At 48.3% G+C, this 21,472-nt stretch overlaps 1 protein-coding gene across 3 annotated transcripts; it reads right to left on the bottom strand.

Annotated features, from left to right (window-relative positions):
* Positions 1–6,403: 6,403 nt before the first annotated feature.
* UBFD1 (ubiquitin family domain containing 1) lies at positions 6,404–21,446 on the bottom strand. 3 transcript variants are annotated; one of them, XM_031433051.2, is made up of 7 exons: positions 21,207–21,446; positions 20,693–21,022; positions 19,593–19,801; positions 16,903–16,968; positions 16,636–16,741; positions 12,702–12,784; positions 6,404–10,228 (listed from the first exon to the last, which is right to left on the bottom strand). In XM_031433051.2, exons 1-7 carry the CDS (start codon positions 21,229–21,231, stop codon positions 10,118–10,120), a joined length of 930 nt encoding a protein of 309 aa, XP_031288911.1. In that variant the 5' UTR covers positions 21,232–21,446; the 3' UTR covers positions 6,404–10,117. The 3 variants fall into 3 exon arrangements, with proteins under 3 accessions (XP_031288911.1, XP_031288913.1, XP_031288912.1); XM_031433053.2 differs by having other exon boundaries at positions 10,141–11,223; positions 21,207–21,371; XM_031433052.2 differs by lacking the exon at positions 6,404–10,228 and adding an exon at positions 11,230–11,530 and having other exon boundaries at positions 21,207–21,371.
* Between the last annotated feature and the right edge of the window lie 26 nt (positions 21,447–21,472).

Raw genomic sequence — 21,472 nt, 5'->3', positions numbered from 1 at the left:
CAGTAAAGTGCTTTTATATTGACATTGCTTAGTATTTTTAAAGATTTGTCTGATTTGCCATTGGTATCATGCATATCAAAAATGTAACTTTTTCAGCAGGGTACTTGAAATAAGTTTGTCTCCCATTACCTTCAGTATGAGGAATGAATGTATTAGTGATAAAAGGACTTTTTGCCTCAAAAAATTTTGTGCCTGCATTAGTTTATTGATTATCCCATGTATCAGCCGACACCAGTGTGTGAGACTAATTTCCCATCCCTGTCCTAAGGATCTCTTTCTAAAGTGATGGAATTTAATAATTTTGGAGACTACAAGGCTCTCTTTTCTCCTGGAAGTTTCCCTGTGACACATCAGCGACATGCATCAGTGAGTGCTACCTCTGCCCCTCTCTCTCCCAGCACCGCGTCAGCCCTCTGGAGCTGATGTAGGCAGCTGCCTCGCCCTTGTTGAGATTTAATTTGAGAGACCTATCATAAAACAAACAGTTGCCCTACTTTTACTGAAAGTTCTAGTCTGTGGGAGAGAGGAGACCAAGGTCTTGTCAGTAAGTACAAAGTAGCATCTTAAAGGCGGAGGGGCGGCTGAGTGACCCTCAGCTGGCAGAGGACCTCATGGCTGAGGGATGAGGGGGCAGGACCCACAGTCAGGTCTGGGACTCAGCCTCACTGCGCTGTTTCCCCTCCCTGCAGGGGACCCAGTGATCCTTCCGTGTGGCACTAGAATTGCAGACGTAGTAGGCAGCGTACTTCCCTCCTTTTTCAGTGATAAGCAATCCCTGTTACACAGCACCTTCTATTTTTTGTAATACTCAGCAAGACAGTCTTGGGAAACCGCCAAAGTGGAGCCTAAGGAGCTGCCTCATTCTTTCTCACAACTACATTTTGTTCAACAAATAGTTTGAGTGCTTATTGGGCACTAGAGATCCAACAGGAAACAAAACGGTCTGCATGTGGCTCCTTTGACTGGAATGTACCATAATTTAAACACCTGGAGTAAATGGTCTTCTGACTATTTTAACCCCCATGGCAGCTACACATTTTGCCAGAAACCGCATTTGTTGCTGCCTAAGATCACAAAGTCTAGCAGTCCTGCCACTAAAGTGATTGCTTTGCTAACATCTTAACCACACACCTGCAGTGAAATGGCCCATTCACATCCTTCTGCAGCTGCTGTAAGTCCCAGAGGAGCCACAACGAAGGAAAAAAATTCACTGAATCACACACACAATTCGTTGATAATGCTATTTGGGATCTGGGTGTTCAAACAATATAGCAAAGGCCTTTCTCCTCTAAAAACTTGCTGGAATGTTCTCTGAGAGCCCTGTGTGCCACTGTAAGTAGGGAGCATTCCAAAGTATGTGAATTAGAATAAACGGGATTCAGTGTATGTAGCATTTAATGGACTCCCGTAAATGCCTCCGAGGATCTGTGTCTGCTGTAGCAGGTCCCTTTGTGGGAGGGTGGCTGGGAGGCCTGTCGCGACCTGCTTCCGGCCCCATCTCCAGCTCAGCCACATCACTCTCTGCACCCTGCCTCCCAAACAGCCAGGGCACTCATTCTCCCAGTGCAACGACGACGTGCCCACCACGTGTGGAACGCTCTCCCAGGTGGGGGCCTCGAGACACAAAGATAAACAGTGTCTCTGCTGGCAGGAAGCTCCCAACCGGGAAGGGAGTCGGTTAAAATCCACGTGACGCTTCCCACGCAGCATCACCGAAAACAGCCAAAACTGCTGCTCCTGACGGATGAATGAGCAGCACATGCCACCTCTGAGGTGTTCCTGCTAGAATCGTTTAACGTGAATCTGATCAGGAGGGAACAAATCCAGACGTGGGACTTCAATAAATCAATGACACGGGACAAAAAGGACAAGGTACGAATCAAAGGAGACCAGAGACATGCCAGCTTAATGGGAAATGTGAAGCTTGAAAGGACTGGGGAGGAAAAAACATTTTGAGGACCACTGGACTGTATACAGGTGATAAGACAATGTTAAATTTCTTAGATATAATAACAGTGTTATGCAGTGGTTAAACTAACCTTATTGTCAGGAGATACTTAACACTTAGGCAAGCATCAAGATGTCTGCAGCTGACTTTCAGATGGTTCAGAGAAAAAAGAGAAACAGTAGCAAAATATAACAACTGGTGACCAGTATACCCCTGTTCATTGTGTTATTCTTTCAACTATTCTGTTAGAAATTTGTCAAAATAAAAAGAAAATTGAACATGATACATATTAACAAAAAGTATATTGATGGCATACCATTGGATATCCAACAACATGGGATTGGTTAAATTGAAACAATTTTACACAATGCAAGATTGGTGTTTAAAGCGAAAATAGATTATAAACAGTACTGATTCCATTTCTATAAAACACATACAAAAATATTAACGATTACCACCACATGATAGAATTATATTGGCTTATTTCTGTTAATCGTATTTTTGAAATTATAAATACCACATATTGTACAGTAAATGAAAAAAAGTACTAAAAGTCTGGGAAGACTGGGAGTAGTTCAGCAGATGCTGAGAAGCTGACTCTTAGGCAAGGCGAGCCCAGGCCGGGAAGCCTGAGCGGAGGAGTCCGAGGCTGCTGGGGTCAGCCCTGCGGCAGGCACGGGAGATGGGCTCCAGCAAGAGGGCACAAATGGGAGGTGGGACCTCAGTCTGGGCTACGGCTAGAGTGTGAGCTCACAGGTGGGGTGGCCTGTGGTTAAAGCTATGGCCAGGATCAGATCACAGAAAAGCACCTACCATCTGGTGAGGAACTTGTCAGCAGTAGGAGCGACAGGATTTTCTGCAGGACTGACAGATACACTTGAGCTCAATGGCCGGCGGCCATGCAAAGAGTAAACTGAAGGGGATGAGCCTGGTGGTTATGAGAAGAACCCAAGAGAAAGGTGCAGGCTTGGAGGCTGGGATAGAGACGGGTGGGACTGGGTCAGATGACGGAGGATCTCCCAAGTTTAGGGCTTGGGCTGCTGGTGCTGGGTGAGCTGCTGTCTGAAGGAAGGAGCGGGGAGGATCAGACTGAAGAGGGATATAATTTCAGTTTGAGACATGCTGGGTTTGTTTGTGGGATACCCAAGCAGATGACAGACAATGAGCAAGAACGCAAGAAAAATACCAGGCTGGAAACCTGGGGCTGCAGTGGATTTGCAAAGTGCTTCCCCCGGGCTGGCTCCCTCCTGCTGCTGAGTTCCCATTGCAGATTCCCCTTCCCTCTGGTAAGGGATGTAAGGGGGAATAACGACCCTCTGCTCGTGGGATGGCCTCTTACTGCTTAAGCCTAAAGTGACTTCTACTTCCTGCAGGGACAGAACAGGGCTGGGGTGGGAAAGCTAGGAGAGCTGAGACCTACCCACCACTTGAAATTACTCTTATCAAGTGCATGCGTTACTGTCAATTTTTAAAAAATGGTAGCCAAGTAAGAAATGTCAAGGTTAAAGTTTTTTGTTTGTTTTGTTTTTTAATGGGGGAGGTAATTAATTTTACTTATTTTCTCATGGAGGTACTGAGAACGAACCCAGGACTTCATGTATGCTAGGCATGGAGTCTACCATTGAGGTATACCCTCCCCACCAAAGTTTTAAAGACAACTCACAAACACTAGTTAGTTCCCTTAAGACATAGCTAAACCAGGGAAAGAAAAGAAGTAAAAGTACGAAAGCAAAACAAAAACAGTAGTCGAGTTCTTTCCTAAATTCTCACTAAGGAGAGCATCTAAGAGCACACAGACTGGTGTCAGGCTCACCCGGGTTCTGAATCGCAGCCCCAGTCACTGACAGGCATAGGACCTTGGCTAAGACTTCTCCAAGTGTAAGTTTCCTCTGATGGGTAAGGTGGGGCTGACGAGAGGGCTGTGGTGGAGTGGTGACGATATAATGCCCACACAGCTTCTGACCCAGCGCCGGGCCAGGGAAAGACTCAATGAAGGGGCTGAGGTGACAGGACTCGCCAGCAGAGCATTTAGAGCAAGTCCCTCGCAGAGAGAGCACCCTGAAGAGGCACCCACTCTTCACCTGAGGCTGGAGCCCTAGACAAAGTCCTTTCCAAGTGATTCACCTAGCACCCAGCAAGAGGTTCAAATCCTGCGGGGTGGTCTGCCAGAGCTGCTGCTTCCCAGAGTCTGGAGCATTCATCTGACAGCCCCAGACTTGAGGAAGGGAAGCCAAACTAACACGTTTCAGATTCTAAGGTGGTCACGCTCGTGTGTCTGCGGAGGGCAGGGTAAGAAGACAGTAAGAGCCCTGTGTGGCATTCTTATTCTGGAACTCCCGGAAGAAAACCATTCTCTTTCCCCTGGGGTTGCTCGTCTGGTGGAAGCTAAGTCAACAGAGAACAAAGCAGAGGCAGGAGTCGGAGGGGAAGGCACCTGACGTGACCTGAACACCCGCAGCGGCCGAGGTCTGTCTGACATTCTGGATTTTCTCGTTACATGAGCCAAATCCTTTTGTGTAAGTCATGTGAAGGGGGTTTATCTCCTCGAGTCTGAGAACCCCCGACATGGAACAAGACAAGACTCATAGCGGGAAGGGAAGGTAAGAGTAGGGGTCATAATGAAAATTAAGACTAAAAGCATGTGGGAGGAGATTACTTTTCTTGACGGTGAGAGAGAAAAGCCAACACTAGCAACAACAGAAAAGTTAAAAGGGCACTTAAAAAATACAAGGCTTACAAGAAGGATTACTGATTGGAAAGAATAGTTCCAGAAGATATTTTGGTCTGTATATTAGATGATATTACTGAATTGATATTAATTTTCTTAAGTGAGGTAACACTGTTGCACTAAGGTATAAATGGCCTTATTCTTCAGAGATGCTGCTTAAATACCCAGAGGTGGAATGTCATGATGTCTGCGTGCCTATCAAATGCTTCAGCAAATTAAAGTGTCATGTGTACTGAGAGAAAGCAAATGGAGTTAATATTTTAATAATCAGTGAATCCAAGGGAAAGCATGAGGTGGTCACTGCAGCTTATTTCAACTTTCTATAGGTTGGAAAATTTCCAAAATAAAAGCAAAAACAGCAAGGGGTTAAAATTCAATATAGGGGAAAGTGGTAAAAACTGAAAGTTGGGAGTTAATATGGGGTAGAGAGTAGGAACAGTTCTATCAGTAGAAAAAGATAGGCTGACAAGGTTTCAGAACAAAAATAGCCTCTGTCAACGGGCAAAGCCAGACGTTAATCCCCACTGAGAGCAGCCGGGCAGTGTTGGCAGAGGCCTCCCGCGCGGAAAGCATGTCACCTTCCTACAGCAGGGGTGGCTGACAGACCACCTCAGGCAAGAGGAGGAAGTCCTGCCTCCTGTCTGAGTGACTGTTCTCGGGGGAGTTCCTGTCGTAGAAAGGGTTCTGGGAGCTACCCACATTTGAGAAAATACCAAGATATCTCCCCAAAAGGTATGGTGAGATATCCCTACTGGAGTTTATCTCATTCTCCATCTGAAGAGGGTCAATCATTCCAGCCTTTTTTTTTTTTTCTTGATGTGGGGGAGTAATTAGGTTTATTTGTTTTTTGAGGCGGTACTGGGAATGGAACCCAGGACCGCCTGCATGCTAAGCATGCGCTCTACTACTTGAGCTATACCCTCCCCCTCCAAATACCCATTCATTTTAAGGTGCCTGAAGTAACAGTTCAGAATTGGGATAAAATCCAGAAGTAACCTCTGTGCAGACCGAAGACCCTCTAGGTGGGCATCAGCCAACAGACAGCACGTACACAGCCCCACTCAGCCCTCCATCTCCTGTAACAGAATCTGAAGAAGCCAACAGCACTGCTTTAGGATTACAAGGTATTGGGGAAAATGGAAAAGAGTCAGGAAGGGGCAGTGTGAGACCAGAACCTTCAGGAACATTTACAAAGTAGGGGGAAGAGAAGAGAGGGTCCAGTGGAGTGATGCTGGGTCAAAAACCAGTTCTGACAAACTATAGTCATTCTTCATGCCAAGGACTCTGCTTCTGTCCCATTTTTGGCACCAGATCTCCCCCCTCTTCGTGGGTCTTTGTAACCTGTGGCAGGAGCTGTAGCTCATCTCAGTGTTTTATCAAACATGTCCTCAAATGCTAAATGACCAGGTGAATTCACACAGGGCACCAGTCAGAAGGCAGCAGACCCTCCAATCCCTGGTGGCTAGACCAGGCGAAGGAAGACAGCCCTTACAGGGACAAGGCTGACAGCCGGGCTGGGCGGTCTGACTGACACGGAGTAAAGTCATACCCCTTCATCAACTGTTTTCAGCAGGAACACATTTGGATATACTTAAAGCCAAATAAATGAGACAGTAATATGGTACATCACAGACAGCCAAAAACTGGCTCCAGACCCAGTTCCATATGTTGGTCAATCCCCAGTACACATCAGGCGCAGGAAGAATCGGAAGGAAAAGGAGACGCAATTAATTATCAAACTTTAATTGATAGACTAATCTTACAGGGTAAACAAGAAGACAGCTAATCAAGGTTACACTTTTAAAAAAATCCAGCAGCGCAAATCTAATAGACTAAATACGTTCATCTCCTCCCAAACAGGCATTTGATTTAAAAACAAAAACCAGGACAGAGCATACACCACAAGGAAACATGGTACTTACGCATATTGTCAAATAATTCTGCAGAGCTCTTTGAGAAAGAAAAGGAAAGAGGTTCTTAGAAATTTAGAAAGCAGTAGAACCACCCAGTCTGGCAGGTACATTTACCAGATGTTGTGTACATTGGAGGGCTCCTGACCACCTGTAACTTCAGAACGGCCACCAGGCCCCAGTAAGGAAACAGGTACCAGTCCTAACTGAAGATGACTTTAACACAAAGCCTTAAGACCATCCTTTTTCAAGATGATAGGCATGAGCAGAGGCAAGGAGCAAGGGGAAGAAGCGTCCTCAGAGGATGGGGTGGAAAGCAAGCTGCCCCCGCACAGCCCTTGGCACACCGGGTCTGTCCCTTTCCCTTCCCTGACCCGGTGAAGAGAGGGTGGGCCAAGTGCAACAGCCCAGGACAGCTCCTCCAGGCACATGGTTAGAGTGAGAGTAAGAGGAAAGCAAGCCCCTGCCAGCTGGAACACGGCAACCTTCAGAGACGTGGCAAAGCGAGTCTCTGGCCCTCGTTAACAAAGCGGCATCGAAGGAGCCTAAGGAGGCCTCGCCAGGCCCACTGTGTCCACAACATTGGAGCAAAGTGCATCCTTAGCTCAGTTCACCTCCATTTAAAAAGAGCTAATGCTACTTGCGAAAGACCCGTCGTCAAAAGGAAAATACTTAATAGCAAAGAGTTCAAGGAAGTCTCTGTCTTTCCAAGTTCTCTGAGCAGATGACTGAAACACAGCTGCCGGGGGCCAGGCCGCAGCAGGGGTCACCTGGTCACCACTCCGCCCAGTCAGCTCAGGGAGGGAGAGAAAGGCATGATGTCTGCGAGCCAGGCCCTGCAGGAGGGCCACCTGCACAAACTCCAGGAGAGAAAGCAGCCCTGCAGAAGGCTCAGAGAGGCGCCCGGCCTGGAGGGTATGGCAGACCCCCGCACAGCAGAGCCCTTCTCTTGGAAGCAGCTCCTCCCCTGTCCACCTGCGCCCCCTCGGCCACTGAGGAAGGTCATGCCCCAGGGAAAGAACCTGTACCCCCGACGGCGAGGGGTCTGCACAGAAATAATAATCCTGAGGAAAAATGAACACTGTGATGCTACCAAAGAGGAAAGAGTATTTCAATTTGCTAACACAGATTTCATTTCGTTAGTCATCCTGGACAGTAAGAAAATTACCAAGAGACCACTCACAGGGCCGAGTGACAAAATAGCGAATACTGCTGTGACCACGACATGGATCTAAACCAAACCCTTCTCCCAGTGGCTGCTGGTGCTGCCCACTCTGCTCTCCGAGGGCCTCTAGCAAGGTGTCTGTGCAGAGTCAGGAGCCAGAGCTCAAGATTGTTCCAGCAGATGTGGTGAGCTCTGAAAAGCAATACTCACACAGGGTCTGTACGAAAAGATGTCATTTACATTATTTATATATAGTATCTTGAAGTAAGGAAAAAAAGCACCATTTTACTTAAAAGAAAAAGGCTCACACAGGCTTTGGTCCTATCTGGGAATGACACCAGCCTGAGTGAGAAGCAGTCTGGCCCTCAGGGAGCAAAACAATAGGGCACACAGTCTTGCTGGGAGGGAGGGTGGCAGGTGGCACGGGCAGCCGCACCGACAGGGCAAGCGAGGAGGGCAGCCCGGCACGGCCGCCTGGGGACGGAGACCTGCTGCAAGAGAACAAGAGCGGACGGGGGCACTGTCAGGACAAGTCTCTGGGACAGGGACGCTGGCCAACAGAAAGGGCAGTACTCAAACCGAGATGATGCTCTGCTTGCTACGTGACCGTTTCCTCTATAGGCCTGTCAACTGCAGAGGGAGGCTTGGACAAGTAGCAGAGAAGCACTCTTTTCTCCAGAAAACTGTGGGCCGACAAGGACAGAGAAGCTACAGTTACTGCTCCTTTTTCAAGGGATGAACAACAGGCAGTTTCTCGGATGCTATGCTTCACATACACACAGTATGTCCCCCAGAAAAACAAGAGTAGGTTTTCCTGCCTAGATGCGTAACTTGGCAGTGGCTACACCATGAGAAGCAAGAGTCTGTCTGGATGGGCTGGATTCCTGAACTACAGCTTGGAAGGGAAGGGCAGAGAGTATCACCATAGACTGGCTCACAAGGAATAGTCATCTCAGGCGAACACATGCTAATACATTTCACAGAATGAGGGGTAACAGCCTAGAATCCAAAATGTGAAGTTTGGAACATCTCTCGCCAAACCTTACGAGGAGAGCCTGCGACCAGGGAGAGGAGAACGGCGAAGACAGCAGCGAGCAACAGCGAACAGCACACGGTACCAGCCACCAAGAGCCCCGCCCTCATGTCAGAGTCAACGGAAGTTCACGTGTACAAAGGACGTAAGGGCTAAAACCAGAAGAGGGAGAGCTAATCACGACAGCCATTTATCCCATTTCTGATGTTTAAATACATCGGCCAACCCACTAGGTCAGATGTCTTTTTGAGAAAGGCAGCATCTCTGAACCTGGGATGAAGGACACTTGAACACAATGCATGAGCAGAAGGAGCAAATGGAGAAGTGTAACTGAAATAATCATTGGACTGCTTAAGAATTTTTCTTGAAAATTCTGAAGAAAGAAGGATCTGTGGCTATATGGCTGTATCATTGGCTTCCACCTGGCTCCTCTGTTGGCCTGGGAGACGTGGTTTCCAAGAAGCACCTGTGCCAGGCTGGGCCTCAAAGCCGAATCAGTGAGGGCTGCAGACAATGTCACAGCAGCAGTGGGACTCCCCAGAGATCGGGCCGTGTAGACAGGAGTCACCGCGGGACACTCCTTGGCTCAGCAAACACCAAGCCAGCGGGAGCGCCCTGACCAGACCCACAGCTCTTCCTCCCCCACCGCGCGTTCACGAGCAGCAGCGTGGCGGGAGGGAGGCCAGGAAAGGAAGCGGTGATGAGGTACAAAAGGAGGAACTGACATCTTTGGGTTCTTAAAACAAAAACTCCAATCTAGGAAGTGAGAAAAGAAAAAGGGAAAGAATTCATTCTGAATCAATGGACAGAGAAATATGGCTTACTAACCCCCACATTTTGCATACAATTTTATACGAAAAAAAAAAAACCCACCCCCAACTCATCACAACGCAGTCCGAATGTTTGCAACCAAAGAGTTATGAAACTATTTCAGGTGAAATCACTTAAAAGGAGGAAAAAAAAAAAAAAAAAAAAGAAATCAGAAAGCTTTTGATCAATCCTTTCTAAACAAAATTGGTAGATCTACTCTCAAACACACTTAAGAGTATTCCACACAACATAGTCGGAATTCAGATTTATTGATTTCCACCATATTGACTTTAAAAATGGTATGAAGCTGACTGCAGGAAAGGGAACTGGTGATTTAAGTTAAAATTAAGCTAATGGTGAAAGTACATCACCTCTGGCTTCAGTCACCACATCGCCTTAGATTGGATTTAGATTTTTTTTTTTAACAAAGTTCCAGAACTCCGAAATCCAGGGATGCTGCGGGCCTCTCCCAGCAATGTCCTTCACTTTGGGTCAGTCTCCTGGGCCAGAGGTGAAAGTGCTTTCAAAAATACTGCCACTTCCCCAGCACAGTGTCTTTGATTGCATCCACATATTGAGTCGGAACCCAGTACACCCAGTAGTAAGAGGCTTCCGTGGGGCCCAACTGAAACGCCTGGAAGGGAAAAAGGAAAACCAAGCGGTACTTCAGAGGTGGGGAGACTGAGCAGGCAGCACGACAAACACAGGGGAGGGCTGAGAAGTGAGTTAATTAAAAAGGGAAGGGGGGAAAAAACCTGTGCACATGGGGAGCATTCTTCTGTCAAAAATACACAAATAAATAAATGAAAGTAAAAAGGTGGGAGTTAGGCATAGCCGATTCTAAAGCGGTGGTTCCCGAACTCACAAGGGCAGCAGAACCACCTGGAGGGTTTGTTAGAGCAGACTGGTGGGCTCCAGCCCTTAGAGTTCCTGCTTCCAGAGGGCTGGAGTGGGGCCTGAGAATCTGCATCTCTAACAAGTTCCCAGGTGATGTAACACTGCTGATCCAGAGGCCAGTTGGAGAACCACTGCCCTAGGAAAACAGTCACACATGCACAAGGAGGCAGACGTGAATGTTCCAAGCAGCACTGTCAGAAATCATAAAAACCTGGAAACAACCTACATACCCATCAGTAAGGGAATGCAAAATTAAAAGTGACCTACTCGTATGAATACTAGGTTTCCTTTTAAAGGGTACAAACTGAATCTAGAGTTAATACAGACAGATCATAATGTCGAACCAAAAAAGGCAAGTTACAGAACGATACATACCATGATACCATTTATGAAAACTGAAAAAACACAAAACAATACTGTATCTTGGTCATGGGTATATGTGAAAATGCAGAGAGAGATGGGGGATCTGCGTGATAAGTCATGATAATGGCAGTGGGGGAGGGGAAGACAATGGGGACATTCACTGTTGGTAGATTTTCCTTTTATTTAAAGAAATATTGAAAACAAGTTACAAAATCTTTACAAAAGTCACTTCTTGGTGATGGATATATGGGTTTGTTATAGTTTCTTGGTTCATTTCTGTGTTTTCTTAACATTTCTCTAAAAATGAAAAAGCAGCCACCCTTCTCTAAGATGAGCTGTGACACATTCATCTAGCTAGTGAAATGGCATCTGCAAAAGGGGAAATAAATACTTTCATTAAGACCAAGGCAAAGGTTCTACTTAATGGAGTTTAGAAAAAGAGGGGTGATTGGAACCTGCCTCTGCCAGCAATGACTCCAGAGAGGAATGAGCATTTGACCTAAACAAACTAAATGTGAAGGCATTAGCCTTTCCACCACCTCCTTAAAAGATGTCCAAAACGGTCCACTCCACTTGTTTGAAATCCCTCTCCCAGGCTGCTTGAAAACTGGGGCTGCAAATTCTACTGGGCCGAAGTGGTGAGATGAATGTTTCAAAAGGGAGTGAAGGGGTCCAGCTGAAAATATTAAAATCCAACTCTTAAGACAGAAAAACATAACTGAGCCGGCAAAACAAATCATCTGCAATCCTTTAAAGACTACAGAGAGACCAGGGATGGAAGGGCCGCCCGAGGGCCTAAAAGGAGCCCCCGTGACGCCATCACCACGCCCAGGAGGAGAACACCCAGGAGCGGCGCACCCAGGACTGCAGTGCCCACGTTGGCCTGGCTCAGCGCCCGAGCCGACAGACCCCGACAGGGCAGCAGAGGGGACACGACTGGCTGGCTTCCTTGGGCCAGCGGGTCTGCTGTCTGCCCAGAGGGAACTGCCAGAGCGAGAGACCCCCTCTTCCTGGATCTTCCAGCACCCCTCTGTGCTGAGGATTCTGCACATCAGCCCACAGGGGGAACCACCAGCTGCTGCTCCTGGGAGCGGGCTGACGCTGCTGCGCCCCTGCTGCCCCCTCACACAGAGCACAGCAGGCGGCCCTGCCCGCACCCATCACCGCTCAGGTCAGGTCCCTGTCACAGCAACTCCGGAGGGAGGTGGCTGAAGTTCATTTTTAAAGCGGCCCCTTCGACAGTGCTGGGAAATGGAAAGGGTTTGCCAAAGCTTCTCAGGGCTCGTCACTGAGCCCTTGGCTCTGTTCTGCACAGACCTGGAGAATGCCTCCAAGCATTCTGTGTGGAAAAGAGCAGCCGCTCTCCTTAGAGCAGACCTCCATGCAGCACCAGGCCACACAGCCCACCTTCCCCGCAGGGTCCTCGGCCACCTGACGGCTGCCCCCTGGGATAAGCAACACCACTGCAGGAGGGAACTGCCTGGTGCCCTCACAGACGCCAAGGCTGGTGGGAGGTTTTGTTTTATACAACAGACAAATTTAAAATGAAGACCCATAAGCCATTCCGTCTCTTGATATTTATTTTCCTGGTCTAAAACCAAAATATTACAGATAAGACGGATGCAAAAGAGATAAAACGTATCCCCTTTAAACTGCGGGAAGGTGGCAGGTGGAGCAGGGCAGTCAAATGAACAGAACTCGGAATAGGTCACCAGATCAGGTTTAAAGAACATAAAGACAACACGGGGGTCTTAACGCCGTGCGTCTTCTGAGCACTGAGTCTCCTCAGTGAGAAGCCCACTCCCTGCTGGAGGTGCAGGAGCAGGAGCGGGCGCGGGGCTACTCACCATCATGTGGTAGTCTTCGTGTCCTTCGATAGGTTCGCTGACCACATTTTTAATGGAGCCCATGGGCAATTTCTCCGTCCGCTCTAAGTTGAGAGGGATTACAGTGATTATTCAAAGGCCCTCCTGCTCTACTCCTGTGACTCAGCAGTCCCTCATCAGGGCTGGTGGCTGTGGGACCTACTGTAAACTCCAGCCACCCCTATCCTCTAGGGACAATGGGATGGGTACCTCGGGCCCTGCTTGGGAGTTGGGAACGTCTTAGGAGCAAACGGGGAAATGGATTTGGTAGAGGTATGTTAAAGGTCTCTGAGAGCAGAGATACAGCTTTCCTGACGTTATTCTTTAAAGTCTGATGATTAATAAATACCCAAGAAATTCCTCTGCACCCCTACTGCCAAGCCCAGCACAGGCTGAGGTCTTTGGTGCCTGGGAGAGCTGCGAGGTCCAAGAAGAGGCAACCACACGAGCCTGTGACTCATACAGGAAAGGGGATGCTTGGGGCTTTAAGACCAGTTTCTGTCCCATGATCCTGCTTACCTGCTCTCCAGCCCCCAGTTTCCTCCCCTGATCCCCCACCCTTCCAAGTACACATACTTGAAGAAGTTCTCTTAGAACACTCATAACCACTTGTGATTAACACTTGAAATACTGCTTATCACTTGGAGTCAGAAGACATTTTGCAGCAAGTTTAAGGATGGCACACAAAAAAGAGTGAGCTGACACGGAAGTGGGCTGAGTGCAGCGGGATGGGGTGGTGGTGGCAGGAGGTGTGGGGCACCTGCCAAAGAGGAACCCCCACCCAGAAGCAGCAGACACCTCAGTGACAGGGAGGGGCTCTCAGCAAATGGTGAAACCAAGCTGGAAAGGACTCATTATAGCCTTTGCAGAAAGCAAAATCTGAAAAACAACAAAGTTGCCAAAACAAACTAGGAATTTAGAGACCTGGGTTGTCATGTAGGCTGGTGACTTGAGACATGTCACTTCCATCGTGTGGGCCTTGGTCACTGAAAAACGGGGTGGGGAGAAGGGACCTGAAGATGTTCATTCAGGTTTTGACTTTCAGTGGCTCTAAAACAGTGACCCACAGGCAGAACCTGACCAGCAGTCGTCTTTAAGATGGAAACTTTTTAAGCACCAGCCATCTCGAACTATCCAGAGATCTTACACAAAAGTATGGATTTTTGGCTTCTCTTGAAAATGCAGAAGGTTCAACAATCCCGGGCCTACATTCCTGAGTGACAGCTGTTTAGAGACTAGATTAGAGACTCGAGTTCCCTGCAAACAGGGCGCACGCTCCCCCAGGGCAGCTTCAAGTGCTCACCAGTTCCAGTTCCTGCCTGGGGCTCGTTCTTCTTGCTCTGCTGGGCCTGAGGCTCAGTCCTGCCTCCTACACATGTGACCTCAGAGAGTTTAAGCCTCGAGTAGGAGCCCTGGAGTGCCACTCAGTAAAGCACCGCGTCGAGAAAGAGGCCAAGTAGCTGCTGGGATGGTCAGCCCAGCAGAAAGACGAAGCCAGTGGCTGGCAGCCAACCCCCAGAACAAGCTGTCCTCCTAGGAGATGGCTTATGACACTCAGGTGACAGCACTCCTGGGCTCACAAGTGAGAAGAGAGCCTGAGGTTCACTGACACAGTGGTCTGTGTGGATTGGAAATCCCGGCCCTGGTCAACCCCTGAAGACATAAATGTCTACCGGCCACGCTCTTTAACAAAGCTGGTGAGTAACGAGGCTTTCAGCAGCCCTGAAGCCCTGACACATCGAGACTCTTCCAGAGCTCTGCCTTCGTGCCAAAGCAGGAAGGTGGCTGCTCCTACCAGCCGAAGTAAAACCTCCAACACACACACAGGAGGTTTCCATTAGTCCCTGCACTTAAGGACATTGTTTTCTATCCAACTTCAAAACCTGAAAATATTCCCTGAGGAACCAATGGACTTGGACACTTAGTCCTCATCCAGCTCCCTTGCCTGCACCCAGCCTCCCAGCCATCAGCCTTAGCCACTGCCTCCAGCAAGTCTGGGAAGAGGCAGGGGTTCAGCAAGTCAGTGCAATGATGGAGAACGAAGCACAATCACCAGCAAGGTCATGACTAAGGGAGGACCCGTGACAGAGGCAGGGCAGCTCACAATTAGAGAAAACTGATGATGTGACTGTGCAAAAGAGAATGACCTACTGAAGAGTTCAAAGGCCCCTGGGAAAACTCGGAAAGCCCTTAAATATTCTGCAAAACTTGCTTTGCCAATGCAGGTAGAGCTGAATGTGAAATGAAGACTATAGCAAGGGATCATAAAATTGTTAGAAAACTCAAGCATTTTGGCCATGTCGGTCTTTGTTCATTTTAAGAATCAGGACAGGGTTGAAAACAAGAAGTTATTTTCATATTTCAGATGATAAAAATCTCACTCCCCTTCACCTCTGCCCCAATTATTTTCCCTAACACTTTGGTCCCATTTTAAGCAGAATCATACTAAATGGCCTGTCCCTGAAACCAAACTAACCTCAGACGATAAGATCCCCTAAACTGCTCTTTACCGTTTACCTCAAACACTGAGTACCTACAGTGCTGGCCAGAAACAGGTGAATTAGGCATGCTCGGTTCACTCCAGGTATCTAACAGGGGCAGACAAGTCAGAGAACAATGAGTGTTCTGTGAACAGAAGCGGCAGCAATTCATTTGGGGGTGGGGGAGACAGCAGGGAAGGCTTCATCAGGAGAGGACACTTCACACGCTGATCACCCACTGTGGATTGGGTGTCCCTGAGGAAACACAACTGTCACCCAGATTTCGGTGACATGGTGATCAGTGTGTTAAGCAGGGCCTTGGAAGAGTATATTAGTAACAAAGAACGTGAAGAAGGCATTCCAGGTAAGGGCAGAGCATGAGCAAAGACGTGAGCTGTGCAAAGCATGGTGGGAAACTCAGGGAGTGATGCAGCTGAAGTACACAGGGCAAGTGGAGCAGGAAGCTAGATCAAACATGTAAACTGGGCCCCAATGCTGAGAATACTGGACACTATGTTTAAGCATCTGAAGTTAGCCTTAAAGGGCCCAAGATTTTTGAGCACAGGAACCAGTAGGAAATAACAGAACAGAAGATGGGCAGAACAGAAGAAATCATAGATGGGGCAGGGTTACAGGTTAACCTGCTGTAACAGACCAAGTTTAGAGATGCTAGGAGCCTAAAGTGGCCCAACAGAGTGGCAAAGAAAGGGACACAGATAATTCTGCAATGTAACTGCAAGACTTTGAACCATCTGGGGGACGGGAGAGTGAGGACAGTCAGAGACATTCCCCAGCAAACAGCAAGCCTGACCCACTGTGCACAGGCAGGGTAAGTGGGGGGAGGCAGAGGGCAATCAGGCAGGGAGGTAGGGGGAGGTCCCTAGGCCAGGGGCAAACTCTGACCTACAGGGGCCAGGCAGGTGGCCTAAATGAACAAAGCTGGCTACGTGTAAGATAAATGAAGTGGTGAGGGCTGCAGCAGGGTCCATCGGAACTACTCCTTGGCGCCAGTGGATTGCTTCCATGTGAGAGCACCGGTCCAGAATGGCTAGCTCTTTTGCTTTTTTCAAGAGAAGCCAAAAAAAGAAAAAAAAAAAAATCAGATGAAGTGAAACCTCCCTTATGATTATGTGTAAACTCGTAAAACCCTTGTCTGTGGACCAGACCTGGTCCTCAGGCCACATGTTTGGAACTTCTGGTTTTGGCTGCAACTGAAGAGTCAATACTTGATGAACTGGCCCTGAGATCAGACTGAAAAGAATGAGGAAAGAGAGTCCAAACAGAAGGTGAGCATCGAAGAGCAAAATCAAAAGCCAGGAGCATGCAAAGCACAGCGGAGAGAGAGACTTCAGAACAAGAAGCAGAATGGCACCCAAGCACAAGCCCTGCTGGGTGCCAGAGGCAGTGGGCCAGGAAGGGGTGAGAGCAGCACGCACCTTTAGTGCCGATCCACAGCTGGTCTTGTTCTAGCTTAAAGGTGAGTCTCACTTTTCCTCCAGACTTATTGTACATGCCGGATAAGGGTACCGTTGGCAGGCGCTCCTGGAGGCACAAGAGCATGGTGAGAGAGGGAGGGACCAGAAACAAACTAAGACAGGAAAAGAAGAGGGGAAAGGATTCGAAGATGTGATCACAGGAACCTCAGGAAGTCAGAAGGGGAGTCTGGTTCCTTTTCAGAACGCTCACAAAGGAGTGTGGCTTACCTGGGCACCCTTAACAGACGGCATCACATCTTCGGGTTTTCCTTTATCCAATACTTTCCTGTGTTGCTATAACGTAAGTCAGAAGAGATAATCAGATGAAACAGTTGACTGCATTTCAATCTGTTACTACTAGTCTAAAAAAGAGGTTGAAGAAAGCCTTAATGTTTTGGTTCAAAAGCTTTTACTGTCTACAGACCATGTCCTCTGACACTACAGGGCAGTGCTGTCCAGCAGAAACTTCTGTGAGGGAACTATTCTATATCTGTGCTGCCCAAAACAGGAGCCATGAGACACCTGCCACTAGTAAGCACTTGAAATGTGGCTAGTGTGAGTGAGGAACTGAATTCTTATTATTGAATTTCAATTAGCTACATCAAAGTTCTAGAGCCAGCAGGATTTCCAGATAGCTAATTCAAGTAAACTCTACTTCCTCTTCCCCCTGCCCCTCCACCAAAATCACCAGTGAAAGAATTAAAACATCAAGCTCAAGAGAGCCACAAAGGGTCCTGCTCCCCAGCTGGGGTGCAAGACGGCAGCCATTTCTGTCAACTTCAACTCCAGAAGAAATCTGCAAGGATGCTGGGAATCAGCTTAGCTGCATAGAAGGAGCATTTCTCCAACAAACGGAGACTCGGCCTATCGCAGAAATGTTCCCCACTACGCCATCCCCAACTCCAGCTGAACAGAAAGCTTGAATGGCCACAGCTCCTGAGAGAAATGCTGATTACTCTACAGCCTGATGTTGGGAAGTCTCTAACCCCACCTCCACCTGAGGAGTCTGAAGCAGCTCATTAAGGGTTCTAATTAGACTCAGGGATCCCCTAAAACTGCTCTTGTCTGGCTGGCCCAAGTGCCTGAGTCTCGCTTCCTCTCCACCTGGGGCTCTGTAGGTACAGCTGGTGTTTGTAAAGCTAGACCTGGGGGGCAGTGAGTGGGTAGAGGGTAACAACTGAATTAAATTTAAGCACCAGGTGGCCATGAGCCAGCTCAAACCCCACTGGCATGGCAGAAACCCACTGCAGGAATAAACTCAATACTGCCTGACTGCTACATATCAGCCCCAGATCCCTGAACAAGCAGAGGAAAAGCCAGGAGGGGTCCCCCTCATTAGGCCATGTTATGCCTCATAATTGGCATCAATGGAACAACGTAACATGCATTAGAAGCTTAATTTGACTTATGCCTCACAAGCACCTTTTGAAAAATTTTCCCTGCACTGGGGAGAACAATTCTAAGCTGTTAAGCTACCATTAGTAACTCAAAACCTGTATTTAAGAGGCATGTTATACTCCAAGGGCATGACCAGTGGGAAGACTCATTCACGTCTGACATGTTCCTATTTGATAATTTCATACACTGTGGCAGAGGGAGATAGGAAAATGGGAATGAACTCAATTGTTACAAGATATTATGACTCCATATTTGGAGACAAGTGTCCAAATAAATATCTTTTAGATGTTAGTATAGGTTTACAACTCCTTATCTGAAACTCTGTGGACAAAAGTTTTGGGACTTTATTTATTTAAATCTAAAATTTTTAAAGATTTTATAAACGTAATATAGTTTTAAAGTACACTACGTAACATTCTTTGTGGGGTCTAGGGTAGCACCTTGTCACCAAACTTTTTTTTTAACATTTTTTATTGATTTATAGTCATTTTACAATGTTGCAAACATGTTACTATTTCTAGAGCAAAACATGAATATTCACGCTAATCCTGGTCAGGTTTTGCTGCCAAATTTGTCAAAAACACTTCTGGTTTTCAGATTCTTTTTGGGTTTTGGAAGCACACGTAAGGGATTATGGCCCTGTAACATAATCTGTGTCCCTCTCACACTGCTGTCCATGTGCCCTGGTGCCTATGGTCACTAAAATTGATGTTGGTTCAAGTTGGTCTACTTAGGACACAGGCTGAGTTGAGAATATCTATTTTCCTGGAACACTACTAAGAGTGTTAGCGGGCCCGATAAAAACGAGTGGGGTTTGCTGGGTGATTAAAGGGTAAGTGTGGGTTCTTCTAACCAGTTCCTTCTACAGTGAATACTCTTACTTTTCCCAATTACCAAAAGAATTTGAATGGTTACAATAAGCACAAAACAAGGCTGGATTTCTTCGATTCAAAATGAGCAACAGCGCATGTGAAAAATCAGGCTCCCATTTCTTGGACCAGGAAAGGAAAAAAATAAATCAGTGTTGTTATCTCCCTAGTCAGCTTCATTTGGCTTCCTGAAACAGTCAGTTTCAGAGGAACCTCTGAAAGCTATTGATTTCCAACGTTAACCAGAAAAGGGCTTGTTGACTTGGGGGAAGCCACAAGTCAAAAAACAAATGTGAGCAGTTGTACAAAATGGAGGGTTAATTCTAATAGTGGCATTTTTCTCTGGCACTAAAGAGGAGAGAAACCCACATCTGCTTCCTTTCAATATCTTGCCTGAAGCCTGCCTTCACAAAGGCCTTATCCTAAAGTAGATAGACTTGAGACACACTGACCCGCCAGATGAGACAAAGATGCAAATCTCAGGTAGTTGTCACCTCCACTCAACAGCCAGCCGCACCCAACTGCTGCCATAAATTTCCATCATGGGCCCTGTCCGAAAAGGAGCTTATTCTAGGGAGGATACAACCAGCCTAGGCTCGAGAGGACAAAGCCTCACACTTCCCAGGACTAACAACCACACGACGGACTCACTTTCTGCCTGCAGAGAGGCTCCTTCTTGTTCTCTTCGGCCTTGGCGTCCTGCTGGGCCGCATCTTTGGGCGTGTTTACTGCTAAAACGTCATTTATCGTGGAGCCAACCACCATGATCTTGGCCCCGCTGGTCACTTTTATTTCTCTCAACGTCTTATCCTCGGGGACAAGGCCTTTATACATGACTTTCTGCATGGCAGGCGGGAGACCTTGAGAAAAGGTAGAGGACGGTGAAAGGAAGAAACGAAAAATATACTTGAACAGATGTGAAAGTGAATACTGCTCTATCGCCAATTACTTTTGGGCACTTGAGCAATCTACAACCTCTCTGAGCCTCCAGTACCTCATAATAGAGATGACAATAGTTCCTTCTGCATGAACTTCTTTTAAGAACAAAGAAATAGGACAAGTATGTAGCATCTAGTGCAGTACCTGGTATCCAGTAATTGTTCAATAACTATTAGCTATCTTTCATTCCAAGCTATTTCTCAACCATCCCATCACTCCTGTATTAAGGCCACAGGCCTCAGGGATATAGAAACCCATAAGGTTTCTGTTTTTACCGCGCTTACAAGCTACATGCAGAAAGCTTAAAAAGGAAATCGTTTCAGATGGCAAAGTGCTGTAAATGAGATAAAATTAAGTAACAGGAGCATCTGTGAAGGGGCCAGCATGAAAGCCAACAGCAGTGTTTCCTAAACTTCCCTTATTAAAATTACCTAAGACATTTGCTAAAAATAATCCCTGGCCACATTCCAGACCCACTGAATAAAAATCTCCAGCGGGACGAGCCTAGGAACTGTAAAATTAACAAGTGCCTCTGGTGATTTTTATTGAGATGTTTGGGCAACACTAGTTTGAAACTTGGGCCTAAGAGTCAGAGCTGGGCCTGAATCCTAGCTCAGCCATTTACTAGCTCTGATTTTGGGTCTCATTTTCCCCATATGAAGAATGGGCACATCAGTACTTACTTGGGAGAGCTGTTGTTAGCACTGAGGAGGCTAATGCAAGGAAAGCGGCCAGCGCGAGGGCCCAGCACCGTGCAAACCCTAGGCACCTGCAGGTGAGGTGAGGAAGGCTGTCACCGCCACGGGGATTACCTGTAATCGAGTGAATCTTCTGTTTTAGCTCGGAGCCTGTGCTGTCCAGGGGGAACTTCACGTCGTGCTTAGTCTTGTTCCAGATGATCTTCAGGTCCACCAGCTCCCTGCCTGCGCCGCCGCCCGCGTCCTCGCCGTTGCTGACCGAGGCCTGGGCCGCGGGGTCCCCAGGGGGCTGGGCCGGGGCCGGCTGCAGGCTGCCTCGCGCAGCGCAGGAGTCCTCGGCCGCCGCCCCCGCCGCGGCTTCGGCCTCCACGCAGTTGAGGGGGCGCGCGGGCGCCTCGGTCGCCACGGTCTCTGCCTCCGTGTCCATGCCAGGCTCCTCCATGCCTGCAAGGGGGTCAGGGGGTGGGCGCTCGCCGCGGGCTGGGCCTGAGACCGGACTCTGCCCGGACGCTGCCGGACCGCCGCTCCCGAGCCAGGCTACTCCCCCCGCGCGCCAGTCCGCATTCCCCCCGGAGCGCCTGCTTCACCTCAGCCCATCCCGGGCGCCCGCCACCCCCTCCACACTCACCATCCGGGGCTCCGGCCGCCGCCATGATGATTGTGTACAACACCCACCGCTCCCGCAGGGGCCGCCGGGAAAAGGCGAACTGGCTGAGATTGGCCCCGGCAACAGCCCCTAATCTCTCACAGCCTGGCCGGAAACAGGTGGAGGTTTCTATGGAGACCCGCCTCCTCCGCTTCCCCGGCCCGGCCCCTGCCACGCTTTAGCTTTCGGGACCCGAAGGGGGCGGGCCCGGGAAATCGCCCGCTCGCGGGGCTCTGCCCCCTGGAGGC

This window comes from Camelus dromedarius, chromosome 24, assembly GCF_036321535.1.
Source record: "Camelus dromedarius isolate mCamDro1 chromosome 24, mCamDro1.pat, whole genome shotgun sequence".
Lineage (NCBI taxonomy): Eukaryota > Metazoa > Chordata > Mammalia > Artiodactyla > Camelidae > Camelus > Camelus dromedarius.
Note: the sequence above shows the minus strand (reverse complement) of the source record. Positions and strands in the feature narration are given on the sequence as shown.